At 38.9% G+C, this 14438-nt stretch overlaps 1 protein-coding gene across 1 annotated transcript in view; it reads right to left on the bottom strand.

Annotated features, from left to right (window-relative positions):
- tmem104 (transmembrane protein 104) overlaps nucleotides 1–14438 on the bottom strand; it is a 95029-nt gene that overhangs the window by 17826 nt on the left and 62765 nt on the right. Inside the window, exon 9 of the mRNA XM_059348960.1 lies at nucleotides 5886–5979. Coding sequence (XP_059204943.1) covers nucleotides 5886–5979 — 94 coding nt within the window. The remainder of the gene's footprint in view (nucleotides 1–5885; nucleotides 5980–14438) is intronic.

Genomic DNA, 14438 nt, shown 5'->3' on the forward strand with positions numbered 1-14438 from the left:
ACTATTTTTCAATGCACAGATTATTTCTGTGCAGCCACCAGCTTGTGACAATAATAATCTATTTAAAATATACTGTAAATGACTGATATTCTTCTATTATCACCTACTCGCTGTAAATTTAAGGTGTGCATTATCAGAGTGACATTATAATCAACAACGCTGATGTAAAAAATCACATCACACTCAAAAGTGTTCAAGAAAAAAATCACAAATTTATAAAGAAAAAAACCTTTAAAAATATACGAGAAAAATAACAAAATTACGAAGAAAAAACACAGATTTACAAGTAACAAGTATAAAACTATGAGTAAAGAACTTACTAATTTACAAAGAACTCAAAATTTTACGAGGAAAAATTAGGGAAAATTCACTAATTCAAAAGGAAAAACTCACTAATTTACAAGGAAAAATTCACTAATGTACAAGGAAAAAACCTAAAGATTTACAAGGAAAAAACTCAATAATTTACAAGAAAAAAAGTCAAATTTATGAGAAAAACTGCATACATCTAGAAAAAAAAATCACAGTTTTACAAGATTGATTCACTTAGGTCCATGGATTTACCTCATCACACCACAAGTGCCACACCACTGTAGAACAGTGTTTCCCAACCTTTTTGAGCCAAGGCACATATTTTAGGTGATAAAAATTACATGGCATCCACCAAACAAAAATGTCACAAAAAGTATTTTTCATGAAAATCTAGTCTCAATTTACTTACTCGGTGTGAAACCTGAGCCTGTTTAGTTGAACACAAAGCTGATATTCCTGCAGGAATTGAAGAAAGACAAACACGAAGATCTTCAAAAGCTCTGAGTCTCTCTCTTTTCTTAGTCTTTATATTAGTCATGCTTGAAAAGCCCAGCTCACATAGATAGGTTGTGCAGAAAGGGAGAAGAGCTGAAACTGCTTTGTTTCCCAGAATGGGGAACTCCTTGGCAGAAGTCAGCCAAAAACTGTCCAATGCAAAGCTCAGCTTCAGACCACGATTTTGTCTCAATTCAGTTATTTCTTCCTGCTCCTGCAAAGTCAAGTCCCTTCAACTGCAATCGAGCTATATGGGTTCCTAACCCAGTCAGGGCAATCAATGGAAAGTGAAGGGAAAGAACATGACAACTTCTGCTCAAGACTTTGCAGATGTTAACCTATCTCACACAGTGCAGCACTCCATAGTGTGCTAACGTTAGCCATTAACGTTAGCGGGCTAGCAAGACCAAGACTGACTTGGTGCCGTTGAGAGAGACAAACTAAAACATGTATCATTCATTTATTTGATTTGTTTAACTGCAATGTGATTGATATAGCCTAGCGGGCTAACGCTAGTGGGCTAGCACGCCGGAAACTTGCTCTGGTCGAAAAAAACCTTGTTAGAGTACCAATCAGGTGAAATTGGATAATCTTCCACGGCACACCTGATGATATCTCATGGCACACTTGTGTGCCACGGAACAGCGGTTAGGAATCACTGCTGTAGAAAACTGCATTTTTGCACATCGTCGAGCTAAAGAGGAAAACATTTACACTTATTTTGCTTTTTTAAGAGTTGTTTTTGTTCATTTTTTTTAAATATATGTGGCTTATTTTTAGTGCACAGAGTATTTCTGTGCAGCTACCAGCTTGTGAGCAGGATAATATATTTAAAATATACTGTAAATGACAAATATTCTCCTATAATCACCTACTGGCTGTAAATTTAAGGTGTGCATTAACAGAGCGATATTATAATCAACAGCACTGATGTCAAACATCATATCCTGAAGCAGTGTTACACGGTTTGGTTTAAATTCATAAATGTCACTTGCAAATAACGTTTTATCAAAAAGGTTAATGTGCTTCAGAGAGTAATAATGTATGTTGCACGCATCGCCATTCATCCTTTATTACACAGCGCTGATAAGAGACATGGAAAGGTTAACAAGCTCTTGAAATCTCAAAAGGAAATGAAGGATGGATGAAGCGGACGGAGTCTTTAAGTGTTTCTGCTCGAAATATACAGGAGGAAGGATAGGTGAAGGAGGGCTTCAAGGTGAAAATGAGTGGGACATATTCATTGGGTTCTTATTTACTTAGTGTTTTTTAGAAGAGAGGAGGAGGGATACAACAAAGGTGTCAGGGCATGAATCATGATGTTTCATCCTCCGCCTCCGCACTGGGGGGTGTGTTGGGTCTACCCTGGGGATGTCGTTTTGGAGATTCCCTGGGCCCGGGGGACTAGGTGGCTCTGCACCATGTGCGGAGCCGCCCTGGCCTACCTGGGTCATGGTGGTCTCTGTGATGGCATCCTCCATGGCTGTGGGCTCTGGCACCTCTCAGTGTGGATGCTCCCACAGGTTGCTTTTTCCTCATCTGGATCCTCGGTGCCTTGCCATGTCTCTACACTGTCAATTAATATGTGCTGTGTGTGAGTCTGAGTGTGTGTTTTTGTGCGTACGTGTCTATGTTCATGTGTGTGCATGTATGTGTATGTGGAGATGTGTATATGGGGATGGGAGGGGTGGGTTTTGTCATTTTTATTGTCCGCATTTATTTTTTGTAAAGCACTACGTTTCTATGTATGAAAAGCGCTATATAAATAAAGTTTGATTTGATTTGATTCAGCTCATTAGGTAAAACCTAAGCCACATACGTCCTATAAGTTGTTGGATATGTTTTTTAAGCATTCCCCATGTTTATTCTGAGAAAAAACGCACACAATTACAAGAAAAAAAATAAATTTACAAGAAAAACTCAAAAAATTTACAATTAGAAACTTACGAGGAAAAAGCTCACAAATTTATGAGGAAAACACTCACAAATTTACAAGACAAAACTCACAAATTTATGATTAAAAACTCACAAATTTACTAGGAAAAAGCTCACAAATGTATGAGAAAAAAACACAAATTTATGAGAAAAATCTCACAAATTACAAGGAATAAACTCACAAATTTATGAAACAAAACTCACAAATGTATGAGAAAAAAATAAAAAAAATGCATGAGGAAAGAACTCTAATTTTCTAAGAAATGTATGAGATTGATTCACTTAAGTCCACATGGATTGGCCTTGTCACACCACAAGAGCCACACCACTAAATATTGCATATTTACAAATTTCTAACTTCCATTAAACCCGAAATAAAAATAAGAATCCACCACATCTAGGTCAATCGGGAAAGAAATGTCACTTTGATTTTCCCTGCACACTCCTTGAGTTTTATTTTGAAATCGCCACTACATTGTAGACTTAGTCTTCTGTGTAATAACACAGCTGATCACTGGTGTGTCTGATATTTAAGGTAACACCCTCAGGTCGTCACCCGTCGGGTTATTTTGTTTTGCAGTGACCAGAGAACATGCTGCAGATGGTCTGAGCCGCTCTCTGCCCTCTGCACCACTTTCCCCTTTAATTTACTGTCGGAGCGATTAAGAGGCACGGCGGGAAAAAAGAAATTACTGCAGAGGAGTCAGTAGTTCTGGTTCGCAGGCGTCACACTGACCCGGACTAATGGCTACTCCACTGAATATCCCAGCATGCTTCAGGCAGCACAGCAGCGGGCCGCCACGCCATCACTCATGTTTGGTGGAAAAAAAACTAAAAACAGGCCTCGCTGGACTAGAAGGTGACTACAGCTGAGTGGCAGTGACGCTGACAGGGCCAGAGGCAGGAGGAGAGGGCAGGAGGAGAGGGCAGGAGGAGAGGGCAGGAGGAGAGGGCAGGAGGCAGCACCCGACACCCCACCAGCCGCCGACCCTGACACCCGACACACCACGTCCCCTCTCAGGCCGGCACAGGTGAAGAGGAGAGGAGCGGTCAGGAGGGAAGGCCGGGTCTGATGTCTGCTCAGTGTTCCACAGAAAACACAAATAACCAAACTGAGCCGGCAGCTTCCTCATGAGGAAAACAGCGGCTTTAATTTCATGTAACTACCAGCTAAAAACTTCACCTCTCAAACCTGCAGGGATGTAGCGTGGAGTTTTATAACCCGAACCCTTCACCTTTGACCACCAGAGATTTAATCTAAAAGTATCATCTAGGTATTTGTTTCGGTTTTGTGTTTCTTTTTTTTTTTACAGCTATAAAGTGTTTGGTGTGATATAATCTGTAACTCAAACTGTCTTTATACAAGAAAAAATAACAAATTCACGTGGAAAAAACTCAGTAATTTACGAGGGAAAAAACTCAGATTTAAGAGAAAAAAACTCACTAAATAATTAGAAAAAACTCAGTAATTTACGAGGGAGAATTGCACAAATTTATGAGGAAAAAACTCACTAATTTGCAAGAAAAAACTCACAAATTTAAAAGAGAAAACTAACAAATTTATGAAGAAAAAAAATCAAAGATTTATGAGATGTGACAGTAAACAAAAAAAATTGCATCAAAGTATATTAAAGCTACGTCACTTCTTCAGAGAATAAACATTATATCACATGTAGGGTTTTTCAAACAACTTTTCCCTCCTGTTGTTGCTTAAGTACACAGAGAAAACACCGACTTTCCACTGGAGCCGTTTTTAAATCATTAGACTGAGAAATCAAACAGCCATGAGAGGCTGCAGACATGAAGAAGGTGCAGCTAAATAACCTGCGTGTTACTTATCCAGCGGTGGACAGGATGTGGATGCTACTGTGGTGTGTGTGTGCGTGTGTGTTGTTTATGCGAGGCCAGCGAGCAGCAGTGCGGGGGCGGCGGGAGGTGCCATGATTCAGTGGTGTTGTGATTTTAACAGCGGGCCCAGGACGGGCGGTTTATTTTCGCCCGTCGCCCTGTGAGTGACGGTCCAATCAAGCCTGGGACGGGCTGTCAGGCCTGTCAGGCTGAGGAATGAGAGGAGATGGGAATCAAAGACACAGAGCAGGACCGAACCATGATGGACAGACCTGAGCACGGCAGCCACACAGGCGGGGGGAGGGAGGGATGAAAGAAAGAAACGGGGGAGAAAATGGAAATATGTGTTGGTGGAAAAAAAAAGCAGAGGGGCTGGAGGGAACCGAGCAGGTTTATAAACCAGGCAACAGCAAGAAGAATCATACACAAAAATCTTCAAAATGCAACCTGAGTGATCACTTATGCTGGGCTTATACCAAAAGATTTTCACAGTCCCAGACTAAAAACTGAAAGTCTTTAGTAGATTTAGGAGTTTTACTGGAGTCAAGGCGAGCTCCTGTCATCTCCATCGTTTAGTTTAAAGTAGTAATCTGCACCGTTTCATTTCAGTCTTTTCCTAGTCTTGGGTTTGCGATCATATCAAACGTGTTTGACATTATCTCAAGTCTGAGTAAAGTAACACAATCAACAACCAATAGATGAGCAAGGGAATGGTCCCCGGTTACAGACCGGGCAGTAAAACCACTTCGACAGGAAAAAATAACATCACAATAATGCTAGTAAGCTCAGTCCGAAATAAGAATATAGTGATGTCATATATTTACGGCTACAAACGGGATTTTTGGGGACGCTGTTTCTTAGTAAAGAGAACAGTAAGGAGACCCAGTTAGAATTTATAAATAGATGTATACATAAATAAGTAATAAATAATGACTAATGGCATTTGGTGGCGTCTTCTCTTCTTCTTTTTGTTTGTTTTGTTTTTCAACACAAACCACTGAGTCACAAACTAGAGCAGCTGGAGCCAAAAGCTGCTTCTCCTTCAAGTTTTTACTAAGAGCATGATGGGGAAAAAATTGCATGGTAGGTAAAAAATGCTAAAAGAATCTAGTTGTAGTCTTGTAAATAGTTACCCTGAGAGATTCACAGTCAGTCTAAAATCTCAGTGTGAGACTCGACTGGGAATAAAAACTCTAAACACTTGTCTTTAGATGTGAGCAGGTATGAGCCGATAATTTTCCAGGAGTCTTCTGATGTATAGGTAGCATTAGTGAGGAAATATTGTTTATTCTTACCAATCCAGCGCATGAGTGACGTGAGAATTTGAAGATATTTGGTCTTCTGGGCGTTGAAGAAGGTGAAAGGCCCCAACAGGAGAGTGAAGACGCTCTGCAGGAACACACAGAAAAAGAGTTTATTACTATGACTCTCCCATTGGCTCACTTTAAAAAAAAAAAAAAATTCTATTCTTGGACTTCTACCTACATATTTGTGATTACATATGTGTAGAAACCTCAGCCAAAATCGCCTGCATTCTCAGGACTTCATACAGATGCAGGTCCTGAGAGTCAGAACTGAACTGGGCAAAAAGGCTTTTAAATTGTCTACGTGGAACGATGTGCAGAAGGACTTGAAATTGACACATCTTGTAACTCTGGGGGAGTTCAAGTCAATATAAAAAGATGGAGAAATAAGCACAGTTGGATCTTGTGATTGCACTGTGTAATTATGTAATCCAACTCTTGTTTTTCTTGTAGTGTGTGAATGGGCTGAAATATGTGCCACCAGAAACTGAATTTGAATCATTTATATTTGAATTTGAATTGCTTAACTTGAATAATCACATTAAAAAACTGAGTTTGAATCACATAATTTGAATTTGTATTGTTCAATTTGAATCATTAATTTTTTTTTTGCAATTAATCAAGTTTAGCAATTCAAGTTCAATTAGAGTTTGAATTGCTTAACTTGATTAATTCCATTAAAAAAATTCTGCCTAAACTACTCGGATGTTTGTCACAGAAAATTGAAATTGAATTTTGAGAACTGAATTTGAATTGTGAAAACTGAATATTCAGTTCCAAACTATTTCAATTTCAAATTACAATTCAGATTCAGTTTTTCAATGCAAGGATTCAAATTGAACAATACAAATTCAAATTATGTGATTCAAACTCAGTTTTTTAATGTGATTATTCAAGTTAAGCAATTCAAATTAAAATATAAATGATTCAAATTCAGTTTCTGGTGGCACATATTTCAGCCAATATGTGTGACTGTATTTTATTTGTGTCATATGTGTTTGCCGTAACCATTTTGCTTTAGTGATGCAGTCTTGGTCAGGTCTCTCTTGAAAAAGAGATTTTAAATCTCAATGAGTTTTTTACCTGGTTAAATAAATGATTTATCACTGTTGCATGAGACAAAAAACTGCTTAAATTCCCTCAGTAATTACCAGAGAAAGGGAACCATGTACAGGCAGGCTCTCAGCGAGGACCTTCCTTTACTGTCCAATAATAAGAGCAGTAACACAGAGATACCGAGGCAATAACAGTAAAATGTCACCCGCCGCAAATTATGCAGTAAATGTCAGAGCCTGTCAGTTTGATTTACAGCGGAGGAAAATTATGAACATCTGTACAAACCTACCTCTTCTAAGAGATACTTCTTAATTTCAATCAAATGTTTCTTAGACTGTGTGAGACATTTATTTATTCACAGTTAAAGTCATTGAGGCTGGAGTTTGGTGTGTTTTAATTTGTGCAGAAACATTATTTGATTATCCTCTTCAAAATTCTGTCCGCCATCAGGCCTGGATGTTTAACGCTACAATAGAGATATAACAAGACCACAACCAAACAAGAGATCTCATCAGGAGGAGGCTAAATAATGCTGCAATTAAGGCTAAGAAAAACTGACAGACGTTTTCAAAGGGGACTCCTGAATTCTAACCTTGCGATATGTGATATACTGATAACATGCAGTTTGAGGCAGAAAACATGAGGTACAAATGTGTTATTGTGTCCTATTGCATGTGACTATTTGTGCATCCTGGGGTCTGTGAGCTGCATAAATCGGGTATGATTGGAAAGCTGAGACTCCAGATATCCAAATAAATTGGGTTCTATGTGTCCCCATGAGTCTCCTCTTTACAGACATGCCCACTTTATGCTGATTGCATGCAGTTTAAGGCAGAAACCTGCAGTTTTCTCATGCAAATTTGATATTTTTGCTATATTTGCCTCTTGTATGTGAATCTTTGTGCATCCTGGAGTCCCTAAACAGTCTGGGAGCTGCATAAATCGGGTCTGACTGGAAAGCTGAGACTCTTGTGGATTAAATGAGCCCAATTTTCTTAATGTGTGATGATGTTAGTCCCCTATAGTAGTCAGTTCAATTTAGTAAGAGCATTTTTTTAAAGCTTGACCTCACTGTATAAACTGACCTTCTGGCTTAAACCAGCCTCATGAAACTTTACAACCACCAACTAGAGGCCTAGAGCATTCAGAGGATGGATGGCTTCCCACACTATGTTCACACAAAGGGGGTTTCTCAGCAGGCAACACAACATGCAAATGCAATTGCTGCAGATATCTCCAAAATGTTGTTTTGCTAGATCATATCGCAGCATGGATTTTCTCTGGTGTTCCTCAAGGTCTTGGTGTCTTAATTTGGAATTATTGAGGGATTTTCACAATTTTTCAATTCCCAAGTGGTCAAAAAATGCTAAAAATTCAGCCCCAAATCTGTGTAGTAAATGGTAACAGCTTATTAGACATAACTGATCATGAGAATGGTCCTCATATAGTCGTACAATAACATTATAAGCCCTTCTACACTTTCACAATTGTGACACTCAGTGCTGAAAAATTTCCAGCTTTAAGATGATGTATCCCACTTCCATGGGGCAGAAAATAACTTTAATAATCACTTTATTGTCTAAGTATATTGTTTTGGAAAAAGTTAATATATTTGCTGTTTTCTTAACAGTAAGAATTTGCTTCTTTCCTCCGTTTTATAGCCCTATAAACTGAGAATCTTTGGATTTCAGACTATTGATTGCGGAGAGGTACTTTGAACACTGTAAACAGCGGACTTCAAATACAACTCTGAGTCCTGCCACATCCAGAAGTACTCGGACGACACTGCTATTGTGGCGTGTATCAGGAATGGACAGGAATCTGAATATAGGGATCTGATAAAAGCCTTCAGTGACTGGAGTCACAAGAACTATCTCCTACTGAACACCTCAAAGATTTCCGCAGGCTAAAGCCCCCTCTTCTGCCAGTGAATACCTGTGGGGTGGACATGGAGGTGGTGCCAAGTTATAAGTATCCAGGTGTATACCTGGATAATAAGTTGGACTGGTCCCTAAACACACGCATCTTTTTCTTCTTGAAGCTCAGATCTCTGGACATCTGTAGTAAGATGCTGCAGATGTTTTATCAGTCTGTGGTGGTAGTGTGTTGTTTTATGCTGCAGTCTGCTGGGGAGGCAGCATCAGACACAGAGATGTAAGGCGGTTGGACAGACTGGTCTAAAGAGCTGGTTCTGTGGTTGGAGTCAGGTTGGACACACTGGAGGAAGTGGTGGAGAGATGACCTGTCAAGGTGTTCCAGGTCATCCTGAAATACCCAGATCATCCGCTACACAAAACCTTTATGGACCAAGAAAACAGCAGTGGATGGCTCCTCTCTCTCCATTGCAGGACGGAGAGATTCAAAAGATCCTTCTCTCCTACAGCCATCAGGCTGTCTCATTCTAACAGAGATTCTACCAGACTAACTGAATTTCCCCTTGGGGATGAATAAGGTAATTTTGATTTGATTTGATTTGATTTGAAGACTTTCCCTTGGGGAATTGTGATTGCCATTTATTACATCTTTTTTTTATCTTATAAAGGATAAACACTTATCAATAAATCAGAAATACACCCCCTTAGACTTCAGTATTGAGGCATTATCTCACGCTGGCGTGTTTGCTCGGTGCTTGTTCCTTTTAGCCTGCAGCTCTGTTTTTACTTCCCTTACATGTGATTTTGAAACGCTCAGTGGAGACGCATCTGCTGTCAAAATCCCATCAGCCCTCTCAGAGATAGGTGAGCAGATAAACAGGTGGACCAATCCATAGTCCACCAAAAATGTTCAAATCCTCTCAGGCCACAACTCTGATTGCCTATCAGATACTTTTCTTTATCAAGAGCTGCAATCAGAGGCAGTGGCTCAGCTACTGTAGCTTCAATTCGATCAGGCCCCCTCACTCCTCCTCCTCCTCCTCCTCTTCTTCCTCCTCCTCGCCTGACACTCTCAGGTCTGACTGCACACTTTGAGTGGCATGTGATCTCAGGGGCAGTCACTTGTGTGCCATTTCATCTGAAGAGCAGCCTGCAGGGTTTCAAACAGAGACCCATCCAGACACACACTTACTGACACACCACTGTGAGGACAGAAAACCACTGCAGTCAGTAGTTAGGAACCACAAACAGAAACAGGTTTAGTGCCAACACATAAGGAATTTACCTTGTTGTTTTGGTGCATAATAGGCAAAAAAATCTTGTAAGAGAAAAGAAAAAAATAAGTAAAGTACTACCAGGCAAGAATATTAAATATAAAAATAGAAATTTGCAAGAAGAAAGTGTTCAGGGTAGAAGTGTTCAGATGTTCACAGCATACAGAGTCTAAAAATATGTATGCCTCTGGAAAAAAGAGAGAGGACAATCAGAAAGCTTGCCAACAATAAAACTATTGCCGAGTTCCAATTTGCATGCTTTATAATTTTAGTATTTGCTGCAGCTGCTGTATTTGTGCAACCAAGTATTCACTACTGCATGCATTATGCATACAATTGGGACGCGATACGTAATAATAACATCGTGCCTTCAATTTTGAATTCATTGCTCATATATACTGCACTGAAGATTGAGCGTCACAATTGCCAGTGCAGCATGCTGGTTTGTGTAATGCAAAATGTGACCAGATGCAGTATATTTGACAAACTGTATTTGACATACTATGTATTGGAAAATATTAAATCTTTTTTTCCAGCAAATATAAATGTTGGTGGTATCGGTATTGGAATGAACTTTATATGATGGTTTTTGGGCTCCTGGAGTGACTTCTCTCATGCTAGGAAAAATCTTTTAACACCACAAAAAAATTAGATCCACAACTAGAAAGAACAAGCATAAAAAATGTGCAACAAAAGGCAAAAATTGGAATAGATTTCTGCAATTTGGCACCTTGAATGTCAGGGTCCAAGAACAGAGTCTTGTGTCTTGAGTTCTGCCAAGGACCCCTTATAAGATAGAGAATTACCAGTGAATCCCTTGTGTATCTAATTGTATGCACATCCACAGCCTTAGTTATGTGAAAGAACAGCGCAGACACGTATTGACAAGATATAAGATGTGTTTCAAACATATTTGCAGATTCTGAGAGTGTAGATTGTTAGAATAGAACTATGATTTATTATCTATGAAGTATTATAGATTTAACAAATGAAAATAGTATCTGCAAAATTATGAAGACATTGTTAAAGCTGTTAAGAAAAGGGTTTGAATATTTAAAAGTTTTCAGGGACCCTCTGGCAGACTGCCACAGACCCGACTTTGAGAATCACTGGTCTAGAAAATAGACATTTTATTCTGCTGAGCCTACAAGATGTTATTCTGCCACAGTTATTTCCAGGTACATAGTAAACATGATGCCTTCGGCCTGTTAGCATCATCATTGTGACATATTGATCGTAAATTTAGTACTTTAAATCTCAGTTAACATACAGTTCATCAGGAATTGAAGAGACTGCTGAAGCAGCGACAGTCTGACTTAGATATATTCCCATAAAAAATGCATTTAAGTTCCCTCTCCTACTTATTGGATTATGATTATACCATACTTATATTTTGAGCACTTAATAAACTTTGGCTAAACTTTGCTACAAGTCCCTAGCAGAGATTGTGGGAGCAAGTTCGGACACTTTGTTATTTATGCTTTAAATTAGCAGGGTGGTGCAAAATGAAGATTAAACGTATCTGAAGGTGTCTGACAACACCCTCCAGAGTGTTTCCTATGTTTGAGGGAACAAGGGAGCGATTACAGACAAAGCTAGAGTCAGCTATTATGTTGAGATGTACAGGTGGACAGCTGGGGTATCTGTGGGTGTGAGAGGCCTTTAAATCTGCTGAATAATGATGATGCCTGCGTGTCTATATATTAAAATATTACCAGCTGTCTTCTTGGCAAAGTGCAGCCTAAGCTTGAACCGAGCCAAAGCATAAATCTGCAACACCTATTGGAGGTAATGAATGAACCATTATGAAGAGAGATGTGTCTGAAGAAGGAAGTGAAATTAATGGCGGCGGGCTGACAGACAGCGCCGTTTTAGCCCTAAATGTTTCAGCACCGCCGGTTCTTTTCACAGCAGCTTTGTAACATAAACTGCAGCATGACATCAGCCCACAGGCTAAATTAAGATAGATTTAAGTTGAAAACGCTTACTTTTTATGCTTAATAAAAATGGTTTATCGAGTACCTGATATAATGACTGATTACATCTAATGAGCACATTTATCAATCGCGCAATTATAGTTGGAAAGTTGTGAAACTTGTAACATACTAAGCTCCAATTTCATCGATACTAAAGGGACTTTGCATGTTTTTAGCATCATATAGTGCCTTTTTTGTGAAAAGGATACACATAATCTTTCTTTTATCTGATTCTTTGGAGAAAATGTAGCAAACACAGGGTTTGGTGTCATTTTGCATCTTCACCTGTGCAAACAGAATAGCTGCATTTAAGTGTGACACAGAAAACAAGATACTTTTCCAATGCCTGAGTTTGAGGGCAATAAGCATGTTTGTGTTCAAAACCTCTATTTTAATTTATTTGTCTTTTTAAACAACTTTGTTAACACAAGGAAAACTTTTCAGAGAAAGTCTATATAAAATTAAAGGGTTTGTCTCGATTATGAATGAACAAGAATTCTCCATTTAAAACTTGATTTGGGGAAAGAGAAAAAAAATACAGAACTCATGTCCACCTTCAGTTGCACTTGCAAGATCAATCTGCCGTTGACAAATCAATATTTTTACTAAATGTAATAATAATAAATGTAATGCATTTACCACCATTGCAACCCTGCACCCTGGTTTTGAATGCATGACCATGAATGCATCACCATGCTGGGCTCAAAGGTTGATGACGGTCAACCATTGATAGCATCGTCCATCAGTCCCTGATGCAAAGTCAGTTAATTGACACAAAGATGTGTCTGCAGTGTCTTTGAGCTGAAATTTGATACGTTGAAAATATTTTAAATTGAGCAAATGATTTGTACAGTTGATAAATTGGCTGTTTGGGGCGAATTAGCACAGGCGTCACAAACAATCTGTCAAACCTGTGTGAAGGATGCAAGACAAAAATGTACTTTCCCTTTCTCTCTGAATACACCTATAGACTAGGGTTGGACAACAACATTCTCTCTTGATCTCACATGATCTCGTTATTCTCGTGCAATCTCGTGATCTTTCACAGTTTCGTGACAGCCCCCAATCCAGCTGCTTGCAGGTAACTTGATTTGGACAGATAAAGTTGTAAATACAGAATAGAAAACATCATGTTAACCTTAAAACCTGAAACAATGATAGTTCTCAGGAACCTTAAAGAATTTTGGATATTGACACAAATTGGTACCCCGTGTGAGGCAGTGGCTTTTGTCTGTAACCTATGGAAATTCCAAATAAGAAAATATTTGAATTACAGTTTGGTTATTTGAAACCATTTCGTCATTGAAGTTAAGGAAAAAACTATTATATCATGGTATATGCCATTAGGGTGAATATTTTAGCTTATTTTAGACCATTCAGATAACTAGAACCTTCATTGGTCATCAAGGCCTTACAGTCTATTTCTAAAGCTTTTAACATACCAGGTCAAAGAGACAGAACTTAATGCTGGGTCAAACTCCATCCTGGTGGGGCAGAGATAAGTGATATCCCTGAGGGTTATTGGCTGATGAATTTCTCAACAGTTTCTGGACCACTCATGAATCAAGACTGCACCTCCAACAGCTTACAACCTCCCATAAAACCCCACACCCAACAATGGCCTGAGGACAGCAGCCTGCTCAACCGCATCAACAAGAGCAACACAAGCAAATAACTGCAACACCTTCTTCTTTGTAGAGAAAGCACCAATCAGATCACCAACAAAGACAACAACCATAATGTGGCTCCTGCTTTGTATTTCTGTCCCCATTTTGAATTTTTTGGTGTTATATTTCTGTTATTTTGGTAGATAAGCCACCAAACATTTTAGATCATGTCCGGCTATTTTTATCACCACCAGGAAACGTCTCTCACAATCACAAGAGCAACACAGGAGAAGAAAAATCAATCACAGGACAGGTAAGGGAAAGAGATTTATTTCTCTACAGCCGAGCAGCCTCAATAGATCAGTCTGCATTCAGCCACAGGTCGAGTGGTGTTGTCAGAGAGCTGGGAACCAGAACAGGACTCAACACATTTTACACAAAAAGAAAATATCTACATTTTATCAAACAGTGACTTGGTAAATCCTGATAATTATTTCTCTCTTACATTCCCACCATCTTGTTTTTTTTTGCGTGTGTTTTTTCTGATAAACATTATCTTGCAGTTACTCCTCCTCACCAACATTTTCAAGGCATACCATCATTTAATGTTGATTCAAAAAACCTTGGTATTCTTTTAGAAATGACTGTCACAGTTCCCAAAATCCAAGGACAAATTTTGATAAAATGTTTGATTCAAACATTTTTTTGTACTGATGGCTATACCATTTTGAGACTATCCAGTCTGGAATTCTAAAGA

Source organism: Centropristis striata, chromosome 13 (genome assembly GCF_030273125.1).
Source record: "Centropristis striata isolate RG_2023a ecotype Rhode Island chromosome 13, C.striata_1.0, whole genome shotgun sequence".
Lineage (NCBI taxonomy): Eukaryota > Metazoa > Chordata > Actinopteri > Perciformes > Serranidae > Centropristis > Centropristis striata.